We start from the raw sequence: 23047 nt of genomic DNA on the forward strand, positions 1-23047 counted from the left end.
ACTGGTCTGTTCAGATCAGCTTCTAATTCTTCTTCAGTGATGGACTCTTATGGTTCTTCAGAGTTTTTTGTACCACTGACACTAGCTTCCTTAGTGCTGTAGCTTCTTCTGAGAAGATTTTTGTTTATCTTGATGTTCTCAGGACAGACATCACTTTTTCTGTGATTGTCAAAATTTAGACTGATTTCTCCAGTCTTTCTACTTTCGTAAATTTTTGCTTTTGCACTTTCTGCTGGTAGCTTCGGACCAGATAATTTCCATTCAATAGGGAAAGTTACTTCATTCCAAGTAACCTTGTGAATTTGTTGAGAATGGTTCTTCTGACTGGTGAGGAATCCAGTAGTAAGGCCAGGGATGTTTGATATCCTTGTCTTTGGCTCTACTGTGGTACTCATCAGTTTATAGTATATCCTGTATACTATTGCGAGTTTTTGCATATCATTTTTCATAGATATGCCATCTGTCTTGACTCTCAGTCTGAGACAGTGAGCTGCATCTTTCAAGCTGGTTGAGAAATTTGGGAAGCAGTTGAAATATGTCACTTGATTGCATAAGGATGCTTCAAGGGTTCCCAACAGACTAGCTTGAAAATCTGTTAGTCTATTGTCTTGCAAGACACATAGAATTGAACAGTTTATTCTTTCTCGAGCAAGTAATTTTATGTCGATTTGGACTGCTCCAATGTGCATAAATTGATACTTTTTTGTTCTTGCTCTGGCAACTTCTTCTGGAGTGATCAGTAGTAGATCTGTTTCTCATGTTGTGGAAGGGGTTGTGAATTCCAGTAATTTGAAGTGATGGCTATCCATCAGGTCAAATGTTCCCCTTTTATAGATTTGTTTAAAATCTAACTTTGGAATTGAGGCAGTTTTCACCTCATGCTCGATTTCGTTATATTTGAATTCTTCAGCATTTAGGAGTTGTACTCCTTTCTTTTTCCCGAAGATGCTCATCATGTTGACATTTCGAGTTTCTTTCAGATTTTCATACCGAATACTAGTAGAACTAGTTGAGGGATCTAGAAAAATCATGTTTGGGACAAGATTCTTTTCCGGTCTTTCTAATGGTTTGAATCCATTAGCCTTCTTTGTTTTTACTGTAGGCACTTTCTTGTCCTTCAGTATAGTTTTCATAGAATCCAGCGTTTTTTGCTGTTCATTGATTTTTCTACTAACACTTGTTAGCTTTTCTTCTTCCGTTTTTGGAAGTTCCTTGATATAATCCAGTTTATTTTCCAATTTTTCTAATTGGTGGATTATAACAGGTATTTTTTCTAGATGATCTTGATATCTAGATATTTCTTTCTGCAGGTTCTGATATTTTTCATCAGAAGATTTTAATAGAGAATTCAGTCTCTCTATTATCAAATCAAACATTGTCCCCATTGGGGGATTCCCCTGCTGAGCCTTTTTCAAGCTCTGATACCAGTGATTTGCGGATCTAACCAATGCTCATAGAATCAAGAGGTTTTTGTTCCTCTTTGAGTATATATAAGAGATTTTCAATATCTTCTTCTATTTTATAGATTCTCGTTTGAAGTCTAAAAATGATATCACAGTAATCGGGAGTTTCTTTTTTAAGACTTTCTCTGAAGTCTTTCAATTTTCTCAACTTTTCTCTTTCTTTTCTCAATTCTTTGCTAGTATTTTTGCAGATAACATTTAACTCAAGTCTGTCAACGATCGAAATTATGAATAGTAATTTTAACTGTCTACCTTTGATTCAGAGGATGAAGTTTTAGCTGCAATTATAATTTAGATAAATAAATTCAAGATAGGCCCACCACGTTTCATCAAAAGGAAAATAATAGGAAAAATAATAGTAAAAGCAAGAATTGGAGAGAGAGAGAGGGGTACTCATGGGATAAACATATAAGTGAAAAGAATAGTTGGGAGGAAAAAATGAAACTTTTGTGTGAGTGGGGTTGAAAATAAGTTGGTGGAGTGTATGAGGTCGTATTTTGATATTCTATGGGTAAGTGGTCATTATCCCATAAAACTAGGTACATATTAATCAATGATACAAATCACCTTCAGGGGCGGAACTACCTTCCGATTTGAAGGGGTCCGGACCCCCCCCCCCAGCTTTCTGACAGCCATGTAAATATATATGCATGTTATTAACCAACTTAAGTGAACAACCTTCCTTCATGTGCTGGACCCCCCTCCCTTAATCCCAAACCCAGGTGATGATGAATTGATTGATATATGTAAGTGTAATAAAATAACCAATAATAATAAGAATACACTAATATAAATGAATGACAAATTAATTAAAAATAAATTTGCCTTTTTTTCATTCTTTGAATTGATTCTATTTTTTTGAATGGGCAGTTATATATAATTTTATTTCAAATTTATTGTTGACTTATGCATTATATTAAAAATGATTCTTAATTTATTTTTGGAGTTTTTTTTTTTTTTTATAACTCTATGTCTGTACCCCTCCTATGTTTAAATCCTGGTTCCGCCCTGATCACCTTGGTAGTTTAATGATTAGATCATGAATCTTACCATGAATTCATAATACACATGATTAAGAAGTTTAACTGTTTTGTCTTTATGTAATGATATATATTCTGTTTGTTTATGTACAAAGACTCAAAAGTTATGAGTGAATGAAACATCAGCGGAGTGACAATATTTTTCTCTAAGAGGCACCAATTTTGATGAGCTTTTGTGAGGTTCTAGCTGAGAATTTATGTTGTAGCTTTTATGAATTTTGTAAACAAAAAACAATACACCATAAGAACATTACGAGCGCTCACATGCTATTCCATCCCAGTCAAAATATCTTTGGTTATTACTTCACATCTTTTGGGGCTATAGTGAATTCCAACCATTAGATTGAAATAGCCCATGGACAAAGTGTCATGCTCAGCATCGCATCGCATCGCATTACTGCTCTCTTTAGCAAAGTTCTTCATCTCTGATCTGCAACTGAGACGGCAAAGGGTTGATCTCCAATCAAAACCAAGGAAGAATAAAGAAGCACAAAGGGCAACCCCTGAGTGCAGAGACTTAAGGATGAGTGGGCATGTTTTAGATAGTTTGAGCAATCTGTAAGTAGACTCGCTCTTAAGCAAATCTACAAAAGAAATTACTTAATTCATTTTTTTTTTTTGCGATTGTGGAAGTAAATCAAAATAATGAACTACTTTGTGATTTTGATTGTTGATTATTATTGTGTATTTATGTTTTGCAATATTGAATTTATAAATATTATGCTGAAATTATAGTCTGCCAATCATGTAATGATAATGATCATGAACTCTTTTAGCTGAAAAATTCTTACAGTTATCGATCTTGAAATCGGTATGAGTGAATTTCACATTCTTTATTTTCATGTGAAAATATGACCAAAGATTGTGTGTAAAAATTGGAAAGGTCTCACAAAAGGAAAAGAATCAAACAGTGGACTAGCTTGATTAATATATGGATAATCTAATTTAATTTATAGTTTAAAAAAAAGTTGGGTTAATTATTAATTAGTACGTAGACACGTAGGGACTTCTTTGGACTTGCAGTCTGGATGTAATTTTTGTGTAACATTTTTTCGCTAAAGCCATTTTATGTTTAAAGGTTTAAAATAATTAATGATTTCTCCGAGAACAGAAAATAATATATATATATATACACACACACACATATTAAGAAAAGAAGATAATTGGTATTAATTTTGGGCAAACGCATTATTGATATTAATAGGCTTCGCTACATACTACAAAATGAGAGAGAAAAAAAAAAAAAAAAAACACTTACTTAGACTGGTTCGAAAATAAATGGAAGCTAGCTAGTACAATGTTTAACCGTTATTATATCTATAGACCATCCTAGACATCTGTTATGGATTCTCTTTCAGCGTATCAATATACCTCCCCTTTGTAATATCATTGCTTGTGATGTAATTAAGGAAGTCTCTAAAGCTGAACTCTTTGTAGGACTTAGGATGTTCACTATCCACAAGCAAAGGTGCAGGCTCTATCTTCTTATCCAAACTAAGGCTATGGAGACTTGCAATGGAAAGTCTATTCTTCTCATCACTAACAGTCACCCTGTGAACCACACTTTTGTATTGGCCATTACTCAGAACCTCCATTTGGTCACCCATCTGAACTAGCAGAGCTCCTTCAATGTCCGGGACTGAGATCCAGTTCTTGTTTTGGTCCATGATCTGAAGCCCTGGACAACTTTGAAGGAGAATTGTTATGGAGCCGTAATCTGAATGTGGAGGCATGCCTAGTGCCAACTCTGGCTCTGGGCATTTGGGATAGCAATTCACAGCCATCATTTGGGAGCCATTTTCAACTTCCTCATGTAAGTAATTAGGGTTTAACCCTAGGCTTTCTATAACAAGCTCCATTATTTGCTGTTGTAACACTTGCACAGCTTTGGCATAGTTTCCCATCTTCTCCCTTAAAATATAGAAACAAATGTTAGTTTAACTGAACTTAACTGGTTCATGCTAGCTGCTAGCTGCCAAATGTGCCAACATGCATGTATTGTAAGCATGCAAGTTATAGAAAACTATCAACAGCTGAAAAAGAACGCCATCTATAGGCTTGGTTATTTACTTGTAAGAAGAAGGGTTTGATGGCCAAAGATGGATCCATTTTGAGATAGGATGGGAGTAGTGCTTGATGAAGTCTCTCCAAAAGTGAACCCTATCAACAGCTTGATTTATGCTTGTCCCATATCTTACAGGTGCATGAACATTGTCAGACCCTAGAAGCATCTTTTCCTCAACAGGTAGGTTAAAGAACTCATTTGCAGCACTGAGGGCATCTTTCATCATCGAAAGAGGAATTCCATGGTTGGTAACCTAAAATATTGAAACAGTAATGGTTAGCGTACGAAAAGGTAAACAAATTAGTTCAAAATCAACCAAAAATGTATGCAGTAAATATTCCAAGGTAGAGGCTATTTGCACTCTTCCTTAACTTGAAATTCTACACTCCAATCAACGAATTTCGTGCTGGAGATCGGAAGTTACGACAGCGATGATAACGTGAGCATATGCATGCAATATCGTCGTACGTAAAGGGGTAAAAAGAAAAGGTTATTTCATAAAAATTATTTCAAAAAAAAATTTCTACTATATATATTCACATTAAAGTACCTTCAGCCATGGTGGCAATCGTTTTAGTTTTTGCAAATAGTATTCTTATGTAATTAATTGTTTTGAGTTTTATATGTAAAGTATAGTTGTTGCAAACAGATAGACAAGAGCTAGCATACCTGAAAGAACCCTATTTCCCTGCAAGCGGTCTGAATATTGTTGATCACATGAGGCCTAAGAGAAGAACTTTGCAAAGAGGAAAGGTCAAGTATGGGAAGAGCAATAGTAGAGAGGTTTGGATAAGGACTTGGTCGTTGGGAAGTAGGGAGAACATAGCGTTGAGGCACATGAGCAACCCCCAATTGGGTTAGAGTCAGTGCGCTAGTGAATGATGATGATGATGACGACGAAGTTCTAGAACTGCCACTAGTTTTTGATGATGAGGATGATGAGCTCTCTGCTCCCTCTTGATGATCACCAGCTTCCATTACTTCTTCTGCTTAGAATTGAAAACCCAGCAGCTAGTTTGCTTTCTGTCAGTGAATGAGCTACAAGTACGTGCTAGCAGCTAGCTACTGAGAGTGGATGCTATTTATAAGGGGATAAAAATGAAGAAACTATTTTTGTATTCCATATCGTCAACTTTATCACTATACTTTTGCTTCTTGTTCAGTTACAATGTATGCAACAAAAATGGTAGAATATACATATGTAACACCAAATAGCTTTTAGTACATAAATATGAGAGAAGCAGTGGGGGAGAGTCATCGACATTTTAGGCCAGTGAGGCAAGCAGTCCTATATTTGAGAATATATATAAAGAAGCAAGCATTCTGCAGTAGTAATTATCAAGTTGTACTAAACCCATCGAACGTCCCAAATTCCACGTAGAGAACGCGACCCACACCTATTCATTCTTTATTCTGATACTGATCGATCTTTTTTTTTTTTTTCTCTAGCTAGTCAGAAATTTTAATCGAATATATCGAATGAAAAAAATGAGCTTTGATCTGCATGTTGCAGGTGTGCATAATTCACGCGCCGGAAGACAGGGTAGATGAGAATTCATTGTTTGTGTATGGGCCAAAACCAATTGTTTGTTTCTGGTATTGAGTTTCTTGACCAAAAATATGTTTGATTGTTTGGCATTTTATAAAATTATATTCTGACGCCGTTAAGTATGTTTGTTTCCGGTATTGGCCAAAACCATTGTTTGTTTCTGGTATTGAGTTTCTTGACCAAAAATATGTTTGATTGTTTGGCATTTTATAAAATTATATTCTGACGCCGTTAACATGGAACCGGAAGCTAGTGCTCGCTACTTTGACTGTTTGACCATATTTACTCTGACCATGTTTACTTGTTTAGGACTCTCTGTAGAGCATGTTAAATCCTTAACGTTGAACTTCCGCGGTGTTCATGAGGAGCAGTCTTCGATCTCATGGTTTGAGAAAAAACCCTAATTAAGGATGCTGGTTGTAACAGATGATGCCCTAGCTAGTTGCCCTATCTTCCAATCCTCCCCAGCAACCATCCTCGTTTTCATTCATTTATCTATTTATTTATTTATTTTTTTTAATTTTTTTTTGAAGAGGAGACGACAACTTTTATTATAATCAAATATGGTTACAATCAACAAATAACACATCCGATATAATACCCGGAGGTGTTGTAAACCAAGATTCAGGACTAGCAGAATTAAGAGCTTGACGAGCCAAACGGTGAGCCGCTTCATTAGCTTCATGATACACATGATGAAGTGTAGAGCCAGGTAGGTCTGCAAGAGACAATGTAACATCCTCGTATAAATACCCAAGGATAGACAAATTAGAAGATACCGAATTGCACGCTTTGACAACTTGCAATGAGTCTGATTCAAAGACTACATGTTGAAGCCCATGATCAAGGACAAAGCGTACAGCTAGAAGGACTGCCATAAGCTCAACCTGCTCTGGAGACCGTATTTGCGTGAGAGGGGCAGCATGACCAGCCACAAAATGCCCACTAGAATCACATATCACCAACCCAATGCCACCCATCTTCATTGAGGCATTGAAGGATCCATCTACGTTCACTTTAAGCCAAGCCTGAGGAGGAGGAGTCCAGCAAGGACGAACTAGCTGCCTCCGGTTAGTTTTGTGGTAAGGGTTTGCAGCGTGAAAAGCTTGAAGCCTCACAATACTCTTAATACTAACATCAGCAGGGGAGCTCTCCAAACCATGCCAGAGCTTATCATTCCTTGTCATCCAAATAGTCCAAAATAAAACCATAAATAGATCAACCTGTTCCTTTGTAAAATGCTCCATATAAGACAAAAACCATTCCTTAAAGTTTGAAAGTCATGGTTAATAGAAAGCTGTAGTGGAGAGGCCATAAATACTTGCCTACTAAAGGAGCAGTCACGTCCAATATGAAGGATGGATTCACCTTCTTCTCCACATAACACACAAGTATTCATAACATGGACTCCTTTAGTTTGAATGCGTGAACGAGTAGGAAGAATATTATTACACGCTCTCCACATACAGACCTTCACCTTAGCAGGCACATGAGATTTCCATATTGACCCCCACAACTGAGATGAAGATTGTGACAATGAAGACGAAGAGGCCCCATTATTGATCTGTAAAATCTTGTCCCTTGCTACCACATAGGCACTTTTAATAGAAAAAATACCTTTGGGATCATAATGCCAAATTATGCGATTAGGAGGAAGCCGAAAACTTAGAGGAATTGAAGTAATTATCTCACAATCTTCAGGTGAAAAAGTAGACTCCAACAGAGATGCTTTCCATGTACAAGAGTCTGAATCAATCAGATCACTAACAAACTCCACTGAAGTGGTTGGAGGCTGCAAATATGGTTTGAATAAATTGGGACGAGGAAGCCACCTATCTTCCCATACTTTAATGGATGCTCCATTACCCACTTGCCAGCGAGAGCCAAGTTCTAACAATGGTTTAGAAGCCAAAATGCTTCGCCAAGAATAAGATGGTGCATATCCCAATTCAGCTGTCCAAAAGCTCCCCAATTGGAAATAAAGAGATTTATATAATTGGCCAATAAGAGAAGAAGGTGTTGAGATTATACGCCATGCTTGTTTAGCTAACATCGCCAAGTTATGTGCATAGAGATTGCGAAAACCCAGGCCCCCTGCTGCTTTCGGTGCCCATAAAGCGTCCCAACTCTTCCAGTGGATCTTCCGATGATCTGAAGAACTACCCCACCAAAACTTAGCACAATCTTGTTGCATGTCTTCGCAAAAAGTTTTCGGTAAAAGAAAGCAACTCATAGCATAAGAGGGCAACGTTTGCGCAACCACCTTGATTAGTAGTTCCTTTCCTGCACCACTCAACAGGTTTCCACACCAACCATGAAGCTTTTTCTGTAATCGATCTCTTAGATAAGCAAAGGTTGACTTTTTTGACTGTCCTACACAGGTCGGTAACCCCAGGTATTTCTCATGATAGTCCACTCTTTGCACCCCCAAAAAGTCAGCAAAGAGTTGTTGAAAATTGTCATCCAGATTTTTGCTAAAACATACACTACTCTTCTAAAGGTTAATTTGTTGACCTGAAGCACACTCATAGACGTGAAGCACTTCCATGATTTGTGAACAAGTGGAAAAAGAAGCTTGAGCAAACAATAGGCTGTCATCTGCAAACAGTAAGTGACTGATGGAGGGAGCTCCTTGACAAATTTGAATTCCAGTCAACAAACCTAGATAAGCCTTCTGAGCAAGTAAAGCTGAAAACCCTTCTGTACATAAAAGGAATAGATATGGGGATAGAGGATCACCTTGGCGAAGCCCTCTAGTTGGAGAAACATAACCTGTAGGTTCTCCATTCACTAGAAATGAGTACCGAACAGAAGTGACACACCCCATAACAAGATTAATCCATGACACAGGAAACCCTAGCCATACTAATACACCTTTTAGAAAGCTCCATTCCATGCGGTCATATGCCTTGCTTACATCTAATTTCAAAGCCATGAAACCTTCATCCCCAAACCGTTTAGTATGTAGAAAATGTGAGATCTCATTGGCTACCAAGACATTATCAGTAATCAAGCGCCCTGGAACGAACGCACTTTGACAAGGGGAGATAATTTGATCTAGAAGAGGTTTCAACCGGTTCGATATAACTTTAGCACAAATTCTGTAGATGACATTACACAGGGCTATAGGGCGCAAGTCAGACATACTTTGGGGCTCTTGCACTTTTGGAATTAGTACCACATGAGTATAGTTAATTTCTTTTAGCAGCTGACCTATATTTAGAAAGTTCTGAACGGCTACAACTACATCTGTACCAATAGAGGGCCAGAACCTTTGATAAAAGAGTGGAGGCATACCATCCGGACCCGGTGATTTAGTCGGATACATCTGGAAGAGAGCCAATCGAATTTCCTCCGAGGTATATGCAGCACATAAAGCCTGAGACATAGACTCTGTAATACGAGGTTGAACAGCTTCCAAAACCAAATCTAGGGCTTCCACGTCATGAACCTTAGCCTTGAAGATATTTTTGAAGTAGTCCACAACTACCCTCTCAATTCCATCTGTGGATGTCTGCCATGTCCCATCAACACTAAATAGACCTTTGATTGTATTCTTGCGTTTTCGACTGGTAGCTTTTTGATGAAAAAACCGCGTATTACAGTCACCGTCTTTCAACCAAAGGATTCGGTTACGCTGCCGCAAAAGGAATTTTCTTGTGAGAGGAAAATTTGCAATTGAGAGGATAGACGTTGTTTTTCCGCAACTAAAGCTGGATCAAAAGGCCTTTTGAGTATATCATCTAATTGTTGTCGAATGATCATCATCTCCTCCTGTCTTTGTCCAAAGATAGAACGCTGCCAATTCTGTAAAGCTAGCCTAGTGTGCATAACCTTAGATGTTAATTGAAACATAGGGTGACCAGACACCTCAGATGCCCAACTTGATTCAATAACTCCCGCACATTCTTCATGATCAAGCCAATACTACTCGAACCGAAATCGGCGGCGCCTTGGTGGCCTTGAGTTCCTTGGCGAATTGTGAATTTCCACCAGCAAAGGTGAGTGATCAGAAGAACTCGGAGGCAACACTTTCACCCTTGAGAATGGAAAAAGCCCCAGCCAAGAGTTTGAAACCAATCCTCGATCCAAACGACATTTGGTAACTGAATCACTCCAAGTAAACTTGCTCCCAATATATCCCAACTCACGAAGGTTACAGTAAGAGACCGCTTCCCTAAAGCCAACAATTTGACCTTCACGTCATACTCTACCCCCAGACTTCTCGTGAGAATAGAGAATTTCATTAAAATCCCCACAAATTAGCCATGGTAAGTCAGATACATCATGAAGAGAACGCATGAGTTGCCAGGTGCGGAAGCGTTCACTAGTGACAGGACAGCCATAAATGCCTATAAAACGCCACAGACCAGGGCAGCAACTGGTCCTATCTCGGCGTCAATGAAATTGGGTGAGAAGTCCCTTAACCGCAGGTAAATCTCTGAAGACCAAAAGAGCGCTAATCCTCCTGATGCACCGTCACTTAATTGGGACTTGATATGCCTTATCAAACCCCATTTGTTGTTTAAGATGAAAAAGCCGTTCGGATGTATGGCAATGGGTTTCACTAAGGAAAACCACCTTAGGTTTGGATTGGACAACAAGGTCATGAAAGGCCTGAACTGATTCTGGTTTGTTGCTGCCGCGACAGTTCCAACACAGGATGTTCATTAGTAAACAAACTCAATCGATTGGGAATCGATGACTATACTGATCCGAGAAACTCAGATCGTTGATTGGGTCTCCGATGATCGACGCAAAGGTACGCCGCTAGGGTTTTGACGCAAAGGTACGCCGCTAGGGTTTGACACAAAGGTACGCCGCTAGATTATAAATATCTATTTATTTTTTTTAAATGAGGATTAGCCGATTAGGCGATGAATGCATGAAATATACTATACATGATTTTTTTTTTTGGTTTATTTCTTTGTATAAATGCATTACTATACAATTTCTTTTTTTCATTTTTTTTTTTCAAAAACAATTTCATTTTCTTCATAATCATAATCAAACTACTTATGTTTGCATAAAATCATACCTCTGGAAAAAAAAAAAACCCTAGCTTTCTCTCTCTCCCATAGCCGTCCAGGTCTCCTCCTCTTCTTCTAATGTCGCTCGTCAGGCGACGGCCCAGCGTCAGTGTCGACCTTGGTTGCGTTGATGCTATAGAGCTGCTGCCGGACGAGTGGTGTTTTAGCTTGCCTTCAGGCCTGGGATGGCTTTGCTTGGAGGCTGATCAATGGTGGTGGTCAGTCTGTAGTCTAGTCTCACTGCAATGCTTGAGGCGGTATGGTCATGATCGGTTTCATGGGTTGGCGCTAGGCGGCGTGGGATGGTCTCACCAGACGGTAGCGGCTGTGTGTTGGAGTAGGGTGGTCACCAGACGTCGGCGGCTGTGTTTGGTACCACGGAGGCGGCGGATCGGGGTGCGGTTTTTGGGAGGATTGTTGCAGCAAGCCTTCTGGAGATGGTGTCGAGGTTCATCTGGCTCTGATGGTGATCCGGTCTGTGAGACGGCAGCGGCGGTCGTTGGGTCTGATGATGCTGCACAGCGAAGTAGGGCTGGGCTGGGCCAGATTTTGGTTTGCGTCTGGGCTGGGCCTCTCTTGGGCTTTTGGGCTACTGCTCTTAATTAGTTTTGCTTGTTTTTTATTTGTCAATAAACCCCTTGTTCAATAGGGGATTGTTTTAGTGGGCTTCGGCCCGGTCTAGGCTTTTTGAGTTCTTGAGTCGTTAGTTAGGTGACAAACCTCGATCATTTTTAGCTCGATCGAGTTTGTCTTGTCTATGCTCGTTGAAGCTCCTCTAGGAGACTTTGTAGAAGTATTTGGTTTCAACGTACCACAATTGCGTGCTTGACGTTTGGAGTCAGATAGAATAGATTGCCTTTGAGGCGAGGTGTTTTTGCTAGCATAGACTACTCTGCGCTATCAATGTGTATACAGAGTAGTCTTTTGTACTATTCTAACCCATGATTCAGGGTCATATTAATGCTATGAACTCTTTATATCAAAAAAAAAAAAAAACTACTTATGTTTGCATATAAACTACTATCAACCAAAAGTTAATTGCATTAACAAAGTGAATTAAACAAAAAGAGGCCGCTTCCAAACCCTAATATCCAACAACCTCTGTGCATGTTTCCGCCATTCCAAAGGTGCTAGACTCCGGCAGCCTCAATCCTTCTTGATTGGAAAACTTTTCACCGCTCGAGTCTCTACTAAGGGCTCCAATCAAGGTATGTTCCGGCAAGCCGTGTGCCTTTCTGGCAAGTACCATATTCAAGAGCACAACAACAAATATATGTTTTTCTTCATTGAATCGTTTGATCAGGCCCGTGTTATGAAAGGAGGACCGTGGGGCTTTGAGAATTCTCGGGTGGTTTTGGCTCCCTACGACGGCGTCGTACCAGTGAACATTGACCTCACTAGGTTTCTGCGTGTGAGTTGGTGATATTACTCCTGCCTTCTAAATTGATCAATGCATAAGGTTGGTTGGGGGTTCTCTGGGTAGGTTTGTGGACAACGATGAGGCGAGCTTTTCGCTGGTCGTGTTTAGATCAGGATGGAGGTTGATCTTTCTCAACCAATAATTTTTAAGATAAGTTTCACAGTGGATGACGGGGTGGTGCTGAATCTCAACTTTTTCTCCCAATAGATAATCTACATTAATCTCGATCCTAACTAATTTATCAACTATCTCGATTACATCTTCTTCTCTCTCTTTTCTATACACTCCACCTCCAAAAATTCAAACTCATATTTCTCATATGTTAAACTCCATCACACCACCACAACTACTATCTTCCACCACTACTCCATCACTACCACTCAAAGTTAGCCAAAGATTCGAAGCATCATATCTTCATCACCATTTCTTTCATTATCATCAAAAATTTCACCGTTCAACCATTCCACCATTAACGAGGATCCAAGGAGCATTGAAGGAGGAAGATCAAGGAGAAGGTACACTACAACAAAAGTCCTCATTTCCGACGAAAATTTCCGACAGCACAGAATTGCCCTCGCAAAAACACTCCTTTTTCGATCACAAAAAATGGTCGTCGGAAATGTTCTGTCAAAATATATTTTATTTCCGAGGGACAATATGTTGTAGGAAAAGCGTTCCAATTTCGTCGGAAAAACAAAAAAATTGGCGGGACCTTTTGGCGCCAGTATTATTTTCGACAAGATTTTGTGTCGTCGGTAATGATAGACCTATTTCCGAGAGGCAGTTGACTTTGTCGGAAATGATTTCTTAATTTCGAGGGCAACAAAGTACCCTCGGTAATGAACAAAGTATTTCCGACGGCTAGTGAACCTTGAAAATATTTCTCTAAATTGTATTATTTTTATAAAAATATTATGTCAAAGAGGAGAATTGAGCATAGGATCTCTAACTTTTCAAAATTAATTTTACCATTTTTCCATATTAGTTTAATATTGTAATTGATGCATTATATGTTAAAGACAAAACAATTTTATTATATATTGGTTATAAGGTAAGATCGGATAAATCTCATACTATATATACAGATCCTATCCAGAGCGGAGCTCCGCTTTGAAATTAACGGTGTGAAGTTCGAGTTTTGGGTCACTTTTCGGTCGCACATCCATATCTCGACCGTTCAGTTTTTAGGTACTAGTGTATAGATCATCTCTGCAAATTTTCAGCCAAAATGATGATCGTTAAGACATTGATAACTTCCTTAAAGCTAGTACAGTTCATGTTGACAGATTCAGTCCATCCATTGGTTTAAGTGAGTATACCTTAACGATAATCAATTTGACTGAAAATTTGCAGAGATGATCTACACAGTAGTACCTAAAAACTGAACGGTCGAGATGTGGATATGCGACCGAAAAGTGACCCAAAACTCGAACTTCACACGTTAATTTCGAAGCGGAGCTCCGCTCTGGATAAGATTTGTATATATATATATATATATATATATATATATATATATATATATATATATATATATATATATATATATATAGAAAGCCGTTCGAGAGCGGACATCCGCAACCCAGAAAAAGTGCGGACGTCGCTCCTCCGGCCTCGATCGAGCGGCGACGGCGCGGCGCGGCTTGCCGGAGGGACGCTGGGGGTCGTGCGGAGGGGTCTGCGGTCCAGTGGAGTCGCCGGCGACGGTTCTGCGGTGCTGCACAGAACCTGCAACTGCAGGTGAGGTGGCTGCCCAGAAACCGGCAAGCCCGACCTCGAACGCCGCCCAGAAGAGGTCTGGGACGCCTCTGGCCTCCCTCCGGCCTGCCCCGTGCCGCCGCCACCGCCTGGAAGCCGCTGCTGCATCGACGTCCGCACTTTAGCGAAAGTGCGGACGTCCGCTCCTGATCGGGCCTCATATATATTATATCATATATAATATTATAATATATATATATATAATATTATAAGTCTCATAGTTATATATACATGATATATATGTGTTTTGGATTTATATAAGACTTGATCGATCAATCATGCTAATTGGGAGGTTCCGCCCTAACCCAATATATTATTAGTTGCGGAAGTAGATAAGAGATCATCTATGGTAAATCACGATTATGCGAATTGGGAGATTCCGCGCTAACTGGAATGCTTACTAGGAGATTCCGCTCTATTTAAATAAGAGATCATGCTAACTGAGAGATTCCGCCCTAAAACCCTAAACCTTAATAGTAAATCATGATTATGACTACATGAATAATCATCAATTGTGCTGGAAACTTGTATAAGTGATCTACTCATGAAGACCTAAAATTGAATAGTGGAGATGTCAATATATGTAATCAAAAATTGGGTCTCACAAGAGATCTCTTAAAATGACCAAAAAAAATATCCGTTAGTGAAAGACTCCTACACACACACACACAATTCATTGTCGATTGATCATGTGTGCTTGTCCAGTACTATTCATTATCGATCACATACATACTACATATATAGTACGACTGTCCGTCCACACATATATGCATTCTATACAGTAGACATTGATTGATCGTATACAATTATATAGAATACACTACTCGAGAAAACCCTAAATTTTTTGTTCCCCAAACACATGATTAGAGACAAAAAAAAGGCTTAGTTTGACGATCACTGCTTTTGATTTCCCTGTACGAACCTCCAAACACCAATACCTGCCAGCAGTAGTGTCTTTGTCATGCAACGCTTCTCATCGACTTCGCCTCTCTTAGTTTTTCTTCTCCTCATTTAGTACCTTAAATATGAAATTAGGGTTTTCAATCTTGCAGAATTTCAATCTTTTTTTAGTTTTCGTAATGCTAATCTTTGTTTGTTGATGTCGTAGTAAGGTTAGAGGCTCGGCTAGAAGGCAATTGCATTGCTGACTACTACTAAGAATTTAAGAGAACTTTTTTTAAAAATTGGGATTCTAGAACATCTTTTATATGAAAAGAGTTTAGTGTATTTAGGGTATTATGATTATTTTATTTTAATTATTTTATCTATTAAAACTAAAGTGCTTGTTAGCCAAAACATAAATTTTTATGTAAATAGCCCTTATACATGTACTTTAAAAACCACGTTAATGACAAAGGATAAACACGTAAAATTACAAATAATAAAAAATATAAAAATAAAGATATATTTTGACCTTTTTATTAGAGGTAATTTCTTTTTGATAAATTTTATTAAAGTTAATGAGGATAGAAGGATAGAAATCTCACTCGGCGTTCTAGAAGAGGATCTGCGAGGCCGCTAGACGGCGACTAAGCGCTAGCAACACCCCCCCCCCCCCAATTTTGCTCTAGGCGATGGAGGAAATCGTTCTGGGTTTCGGCGGTCTGGGCTCTGGGCGTCGATCTATAATATTTTTAACCCAGACATATCTCTTCTCTCCTCCAATCTGTCCCTCTCTCTCTCTCCCCTTCGATCGGTGAAAACTCGGAAGTAAGCCTCTCTTTCTTTCTCTCAAACCTCTGGTGTCTGCCAAAGTTTCTATTCATTTAATCATTTATAACTATATGTTGATTATCTTGAATATTTTGGCCATTATATTCTGGGTCTTTTCAAATTGAATGAATATATGTTGAACTGTTTTCCAAGAGGAAGCAAGATTGGGGAACAAAGAAAAAATCAAACTCTGTAATTATGTGATTATACGCATTTATATGCGTGTAATTATATCTAAAACACTATAAATAAGCCAATCTCCATGTCAATTAATATGTAATTAATTCATTTTTATTTATTTTGTAGAAAATAAGCGGAGTTACGAAAACAAAATAAAATTGTGCGAAATTGGAGTATTCCGACGAAAAGACGAAATTCTTGATTCGGTCAACTACGGTCAAAGCCTGGGAAGAAGCATAAAGCAATTACGCATAGTTGTGGGCATGTGCTTGCAATTGCAAGAAGAAGAGGGAGGAAATTGAAGAAGTCTTAATTAATCACTAATTTGAGTGATCAATCAATGATTTGGTTAATTAAGTAAGGAGTTAAGCCACCAGCATGCACGTGCAGATTTACATAATTGGTTGAAAGCCAATCCAGCTTTGACAGCTGGCGTCCCATGGTTTAATTAAGAGCAAGTTCACCCGTTGGGTCACCGGGTCACCTACTATTCACTGCTTTTTAGTGTATATTTTCATTCTCTGGGTCACGAAATACAGTGTGCTCATGACCCAGGGCACGAAATACACTGTGCAGGTCACCATGGTGACCCAGAACACTGTACCGGGTGACCCAGGGCACGAAATACACTGTGCTCGTGACCCAGGGCACGAAATTAACACTAAAAAGTAGTGAATAGTGGGTGACCTGGTGACCCAACAGGTGAACTTGCCCTAAACCATGATTCTTACCTTAGACACCACACGTCCATCTCTTCTTCGGCAAGATTTTTTTTCTCTCCCTCTTCTTGCCACGTGGCCCTTTCCCTATTCACTTCCTTTTTGCAGCCACACCACCGAGACCACATATATATATATCCCTCTTTTCACTTCACCTACAGACAGCGCCGCGCACCTCGGTACCAAAACAGAGGCAGCCCCTTGGGCTGCTCTCTTCTCCCATCCTCTTCCTCCATTTTTAATTTAGTTTTAGTTTTAGTTTTAGTTTAGGGAATGGGAATTGATGAATTACTCACCCAAAACTTCAAGGATTCATTAAAGGCATCTACCTCTACAAGATTCAAGACTTAGGTAATTGTGGGAGTTTTAATTCAAGACTAGTCATGCTAGCTTTTTAGCTATTTGTGATTATTCTTGTTTTCTCCTACACTTCTATACTCTTTTCCCTTTGAATTTTGTATCTTTGATGTTCATAATTATGGGTTGTGAGTAATTTTGCTGTTGGGGGTTAGGGTTGTGTCCCTAACTCAAATTTTGGGTAAAAGATGTTTAATTTAATGTAATGATGCAATTTTCATATGATGGATGCTTATATCTATTTTTGTTGGGTTAAAATGCATGTCTAGGAGCCTAGTCAACTCTAGGGTGTGTATTTTGAGCATGTCTAGGACGGAGTTAGAGGTTTGACCCCCTCTAATTCCTAAGCTAGAAACCTTCAATTTCGTATTCGATGGGTTATAAGCATGGTGATTTACACTCGTTGTGTGATTGCACCGGCGGGTCGCTTAGTAGTCTAATTCCTCAATCTCTACGCCTCTTGATGTGAATTAGTGACCCTTGAACCGGCTCTAATTCATGCCAAGTGAGTTCCTACGGCCCTTAAACCGGAGTAGGAATACCGTGAAAGGGAATTTCGGTCCTTGAGCCTTGAACCGCCTTGGATACGGCTACCGCCAAAGTAGGAAATTCGCATCTACATTAGATAGCTTCCGATACATGAGATTTGGGTGAAGGAACCTCCCTAACACCTGACATTCCCATTTATTTGGTTACACTTTTAGTAATTTATTTGCATTTATTTATTTATTTCTTTACATTTCATTACATTTTGTTAATCTAAAATCCTCTCTCAACATATTGAACTCTTCCACTCATTTGTGCATATCCACCACTAGGCTCTTAGTTTTGATTAGGCTTTGGTGAGAACCAAAGCCGAGCATTGCTAGGGCTTGGTGCCTTAGATTAACATTTTTATTTATTTTCTTTTTCTTTTCTTTGTTTGCTAAGTGTCTTTATTTCCGATTACCCAAGGATTGTGGGTTAGCCACTAATCCCCGTGGTACGATAAACTTTGGGCATAATACTTCCCTATCTTGACAATGATACGTACGCTTGTGTAAGTGTGTATCCAAGTCATTAGGGTTTTAGAGAGACACAGTAATATGGACCATGGCCTTTGTCCTAGACAAAGGGAGTTCTTCATTGGCTTCACAAAGGGCCAGGTTTGTATAAAGTTCTCTCCTTTTTTTTCTTGTATTGCGTTAAATTTGATTCCTTTATCTTTATAGCTATCTGGGTTTTATTGGGATTGTTTGATATTTGCATTCATTGAAAATTTGGGCATTGTTGGCTATCTGGGTGTGGTTCTTTGTATGGTGTATGATCATTCAATTGAAATTTTTATATGAGAGTTTGAAATGTGTTCTCTATTTAAGAGAACATTCATAAATTGACAATTTTCAAACAGTTGCAGCTCTGTTGATCTCCAAAAGCCAGCTGAACTGGATGGGAAGGCATGTGCAGCTGTTGGACAGCCTGATCTGATGGCTCTCTTGAAGTCCGTGTTTAGTGAGGTGAGTGAATGCAATGATCTTCTCTTAAGTAGTTCTTAGGACAAAACTAATTTGTTGTATTCTAAAAGGCTCAGGTTTTTGCTTCTTTGTTATATTTCCTTGCAGGATGTGACACAAGCTCAGTGTCTTGTCACAGAAAGTGACTTTAGGGGTAAAGATTTTCAAAGGCAGCTGAAAGAAACGGTCGATCACTTGCTGTCTTTAAAGACTATACCTATATTCAATGAAAATGATGCAGTTAGTACCAGAACAGATTTATGTGAGGTAGATACCACTCTTCTATACATGAATCAGAAATTGATTATGAAGCTTTGGCTAGTCTGGTGATTCCGACATAACAGACGAATTATATGTTCGCTACACTTTGCCAACCCTTGATTCCATTCTAAAAACTCGGAAATGTATATGTTTCCGCTTAATAGGTAGTGTGCACTAATTCCACAGTCATGACCACCTTTGCAGGATTCTTCTGGTATATTTTGGGACAATGACAGTTTGGCAGCTATACTAGCTAAGGAGCTAAAGGCTGATCTTCTTATCCTTATCAGTGATGTGGAGGGTCTCTACAGTGGGCCTCCCAAGTGACACAAATTCAGAGCTCATTCATTCATACATACATAAAGGAGAGGCATCAAGGCGGAGTCACTTGTGGAGTAAAATCAAGTGTGGGACGAGGGGAATGGCTGCGAAAGTAAAGGCTGCTGTTGATGCAGCTTCTGCTGGCATCCCTGTTGTCGTCACCAGGTGTTCTTCAAGACTTGGTTGGTGTCATCATTTTATGAAATTTTGTTAGAAAACTAGTGCAATATTAATATGACTATATCAATAGTCTTTTAGACAATGACAAACCTGCATGCCATAATGGAATTCAATTTCTGATATTGAGATTGTATATTGGGACTTCTCTTTATTTGTCTTCACCATAATGAACAGATGGAGAGAATGGACAAATTGGTGAGGGAGTCCGGAGAAGCGGTACTTGCCAAGAATTTTGTCAAAATTTGGCAAAAAGTTTTAAGTGAGTTTTCATTTTATGGTTCGAAGTCACTATTAAGTTCATAGTTATGTTGAATTTTTTATTCTGATGATTGTTTTTCTGTTCTCTAAGTGCTGGTTTAGCTTGGTGAAGCTGATGATTGGGAAATATATCAAAAAGTGATTGGTGGGCCTAGTCACGGTCGTGTACTTGGTTTAGGTGCTGGGGTGAAACTAAAAGATTACACTTCACCTAACCAAACTTGTAATAAGCCTACATGTTTGGAACAAAAAGAAGATTATGAAAGAGTGAAAGGGCAAGTTGAATCTCTGACAGATAAATTGGACAAGGGACTCAAATTGTTCAAAGTTTGCTGCCTAATACCTCAGACAATTCTAAAGCAAGAAACTCACATTCTGTGGTACTATTTCTATCTTTAAAATATTTGTATATGTTACTATAGTTCATGCTATTTACTGCATGTTTTAGCTCTTACTTATTTTGCATTCTAACTTCTTTGTTTTTTTTTTTTTTTTTTTTTGAACCAAACCCAAATCCGGGTGCTGATAGATATATTCATCTAAAGCCAGAATAGGCCGTTACATACCCTTCCGCTGCCATGTACAGACAGACAAGAAGATAGTGGTAGTACCCACAGTGATACATAGAAATAAACCTACTCATTAGACATGTCATGGACGTAGACATAGCGGAGATCCTCCTTTGGTACTACTCCAGATACATAGAGTGCACATAACGTGCATTAGCTTCCTAACAGGAACTTTATTGTAAAAGACTAAGCTAATACATAATTAATGCACTAAGGCCAAAGTCCTAGCCCAAAACTCAAAGCCCAACTAGGGCAGCCACCACAACAAGTCCACCTAAGGCCCATTCAGTTGGTCCGGTCCAGTCCACCAACACCATCTGCTCTCCCGTCGTTCACAACAGTCAAAGCGAAGCTCCCTCAGCCGCACACCTCCATGACCGGCACCGCCTCGATCCCCTCCGCAGCCGTCCCACCGCCTGCCACCCACACCCCCACAGGCTCCGACGTTGCAACCCACGCATAGAGAAAACCAAACCGATCCAGATCGTCGCAACACCACCGCAGAGAAAAGCCCAACCCCGATCCCGGTCTCCTTCCACACGCCATCGAGTCTGCTCCTTGGCACCGTCGATCAAGAAAAACAGTCATCAGAGCTAGATCTCCGCTCCCATTTGAACGACCACCACCACGCACCACCCCAGCCAAACCCTCTGACAAGCCCCGAGCAAACTCATCTGATGGAACCCCTTGAGCAATAGTGATAGGCTATTTCTATCCACCTAAATAGATGCACAAAAATGCCTATAACTTAACCCTACAAGAATGTCGAAAATAGTATAGGTAAGTAGGGATCGTTCCCGCAAGAGATTGTGGTCTAATCACTAATCTAAAGACTCAAAACAAAATAAATCCTAAACTGTTCAGTTAGAAAGATGTGACTGGCAGACGATACTAAACTATTCTAAATGTCACGAAACTTTACATACAGACTCTAAACATGTTAAACTAACTACTGACAAAGTTTGATAATTTTTGAAGGTGTTTTGGTTGATGAACTAATTAAATAAAAACGAAACACTAAATGACTCCGAAAATAAAAAGACTTGATTCAGGGTTATGAAAATCAAAGATAAAACAAGTTAGAGGAATTGCATCCACCACCAATCAATCAAGTAAACTAATCATGTTCAACCTAATTACATCTATCTATGGATGAAGATGCTCAGGTTAACCCAACGCCTGAATTAACCTATTGTTTTTCCTTACTTGTATGCTAGGTGAGAGACGCTCTACACCTAACCTATTTTCTAAAGTGCAACCTAGGTTGACGCAACTCTAGATTTAACACAAAGAAATCATTACGCAATAGAAAAACGAGACATCACAAGGCATCTTGAGTACGACGCGTCTCAATTAACCTAGGATCCTAATCACTTGCCTTATAGACAATTTACTACTCTAGAACTCTCAACGGAACCCTCGAAGCAAGGCACAGGCAATGATCATTCTTAGCAATAGAATCCTAAACATGTAATCTAAGTTGCGCACCAAAGAAAACATGCAAAGGAATCATCAATGTAAAGATAGAAATTAGGCTCACATCCAATAAATAAACAAAACTAATTGAAAGTCATAATAAGTTTACAATCATGATTTGGGGCTTCAACAACCCCTAACTAATAAAAACTAGTTAAACATAGAAGAAAACAAAACAAAGAAGGGGAGGAAGAAGAGAAGAAGATAGAGGAGGAGAGAAGAGAGAAGAAAGGAGCTGCTGCAGATTGATCCCCTTTTATATGCTTAGAGGTTGCCTTCATCTTTCTTGTTGTGTAGGAAATCCAAAACCTAAAAGATTTAGGGTTCACGTGCTTAGGTGGAGTTTTCCTATTGGCTCTTGAACTTGATGACTTATTCCAACCATTCATATTGTGCCGTTTATCCATCATAAGTCGGAATATGAAGTACAAAATCATCCTTGGGCTTCTCAGTGTGATTTGGGCTTCGAAACATAAATTCCCGTCCAACCTCAGATTCGCGCGCAGTATGACCTTCTTGTACTAAATCGGCCATAACGTTTTCTAGAAAAATGATATTGACGAGCCGTAAAAAGATCTGGAAACTAGACATCCAAGGCTTTCCGTCAATATAAATATCATCCTCTGAATCGTTCTTAGCTGGTCTCAGTGGTCTGTCGAAGTTGACTGATCTGCACAGGCAGATTTGCCGATTTTGCCTTTCAGTCCCTCTTTTACTTCTTTTCTCCTTCTTTGCTCAAAATACCTATAAAATAAGTAAACAACGTAAATAAAGAGAAAATACACTAAACTAACAAAGAAAGCATAGAGATTAACGTTATCAATATCGCATAATTATACTCCTATCAAATAGCCATCAATTACCCGTCCGGCAGCAGTCCCCATGACAGCGGCGAGGCCAGAGGCCAGCCCGGAGTCCGGACGAGAATGAATTCTTAGATCGGAAAAAGTCCGGCCTTTAGGGTTCTCGAGGAGAGAGAGATTAGGTCCAACTGTTATATATTAAAATAGGATTCTAACTTCTTGGTTTTTCTTTTACAATAGGACAATATTGCAACAGATTCAAGTGCACACCATGATGAAGATGTTGCTGATGAATATGATGCAAACTCTAATGAGGACTTTTGTTAGATATATTGTTAGCTTCCTTGCTTAAGAAATGATTATATTATAAAGACCAAATTTTGAATATTTATCTT

General features: G+C 39.1%; 3 protein-coding genes across 4 annotated transcripts; 1 reads left to right on the top strand and 2 right to left on the bottom strand.

The window, feature by feature from the left end:
- Nucleotides 1-3843: 3843 nt before the first annotated feature.
- On the bottom strand, nucleotides 3844-5644 carry LOC133718547 (flavanone 3-dioxygenase 3-like). The gene is made up of 3 exons (XM_062145409.1): nucleotides 5238-5644; nucleotides 4574-4821; nucleotides 3844-4414 (listed from the first exon to the last, which is right to left on the bottom strand). The coding sequence occupies exons 1-3, from the start codon at nucleotides 5544-5546 to the stop codon at nucleotides 3844-3846; spliced, it is 1128 nt and encodes a 375-aa protein (XP_062001393.1). The 5' UTR covers nucleotides 5547-5644.
- A 1030-nt stretch (nucleotides 5645-6674) lies between these two features.
- On the bottom strand, nucleotides 6675-10727 carry LOC133716565 (uncharacterized). Its single transcript, XM_062143263.1, has 4 exons — nucleotides 10488-10727; nucleotides 8632-9631; nucleotides 7589-8490; nucleotides 6675-7382 (listed from the first exon to the last, which is right to left on the bottom strand). Exons 1-4 carry the CDS (start codon nucleotides 10725-10727, stop codon nucleotides 6675-6677), a joined length of 2850 nt encoding a protein of 949 aa, XP_061999247.1.
- Nucleotides 10728-15835: 5108 nt separating this feature from the next.
- On the top strand, nucleotides 15836-23047 carry LOC133718065 (delta-1-pyrroline-5-carboxylate synthase-like). Of its 2 annotated transcripts, XR_009850085.1 has the most exons (9): nucleotides 15836-16032; nucleotides 16189-16235; nucleotides 18355-18436; nucleotides 18682-18787; nucleotides 18893-19051; nucleotides 19250-19548; nucleotides 19721-19805; nucleotides 19896-20184; nucleotides 22893-23047. XR_009850085.1 is itself a non-coding variant. In XM_062144861.1 (8 exons), exons 3-6 carry the CDS (start codon nucleotides 18384-18386, stop codon nucleotides 19370-19372), a joined length of 441 nt encoding a protein of 146 aa, XP_062000845.1. In that variant the 5' UTR covers nucleotides 15864-16032; nucleotides 16189-16235; nucleotides 18355-18383; the 3' UTR covers nucleotides 19373-19805; nucleotides 19896-20184; nucleotides 22893-23047. The 2 variants fall into 2 exon arrangements, 1 of the variants encoding a protein (XP_062000845.1); XM_062144861.1 differs by having other exon boundaries at nucleotides 15864-16032; nucleotides 19250-19805.

Source organism: Rosa rugosa, chromosome 6 (genome assembly GCF_958449725.1).
Source record: "Rosa rugosa chromosome 6, drRosRugo1.1, whole genome shotgun sequence".
In the NCBI taxonomy this organism is placed as follows: domain Eukaryota; kingdom Viridiplantae; phylum Streptophyta; class Magnoliopsida; order Rosales; family Rosaceae; genus Rosa; species Rosa rugosa.

What these genes read in the sequence shown, in the direction of transcription:
- LOC133718547 (XM_062145409.1), bottom strand. Translation starts at nt 5,546, where the DNA reads ATGGAAGCTGGTGATCATCAAGAGGGAGCAGAGAGCTCATCATCCTCA. An exon ending in GGGAAATAGGGTTCTTTCAG is followed by an intron (nt 4,822 to 5,237) that starts GTATGCTAGCTC and finishes TCAATATTTTAG; the next exon opens with GTTACCAACCATGGAATTCC. An exon ending in TCAAACCCTTCTTCTTACAA is followed by an intron (nt 4,415 to 4,573) that starts GTAAATAACCAA and finishes CTATATTTTAAG; the next exon opens with GGAGAAGATGGGAAACTATG.
- LOC133718065 (XM_062144861.1), top strand. Translation starts at nt 18,384, where the DNA reads ATGGCCTTTGTCCTAGACAAAGGGAGTTCTTCATTGGCTTCACAAAGG. An exon ending in TGAAGTCCGTGTTTAGTGAG is followed by an intron (nt 18,788 to 18,892) that starts GTGAGTGAATGC and finishes ATTTCCTTGCAG; the next exon opens with GATGTGACACAAGCTCAGTG. An exon ending in CCAGAACAGATTTATGTGAG is followed by an intron (nt 19,052 to 19,249) that starts GTAGATACCACT and finishes CCACCTTTGCAG; the next exon opens with GATTCTTCTGGTATATTTTG.
- LOC133716565 (XM_062143263.1), bottom strand. Translation starts at nt 10,727, where the DNA reads ATGACCTTGTTGTCCAATCCAAACCTAAGGTGGTTTTCCTTAGTGAAA. An exon ending in CGTCTATGAGTGTGCTTCAG is followed by an intron (nt 8,491 to 8,631) that starts GTCAACAAATTA and finishes CGACCTGTGTAG; the next exon opens with GACAGTCAAAAAAGTCAACC. An exon ending in ATGTGCCTGCTAAGGTGAAG is followed by an intron (nt 7,383 to 7,588) that starts GTCTGTATGTGG and finishes TCAAACTTTAAG; the next exon opens with GAATGGTTTTTGTCTTATAT.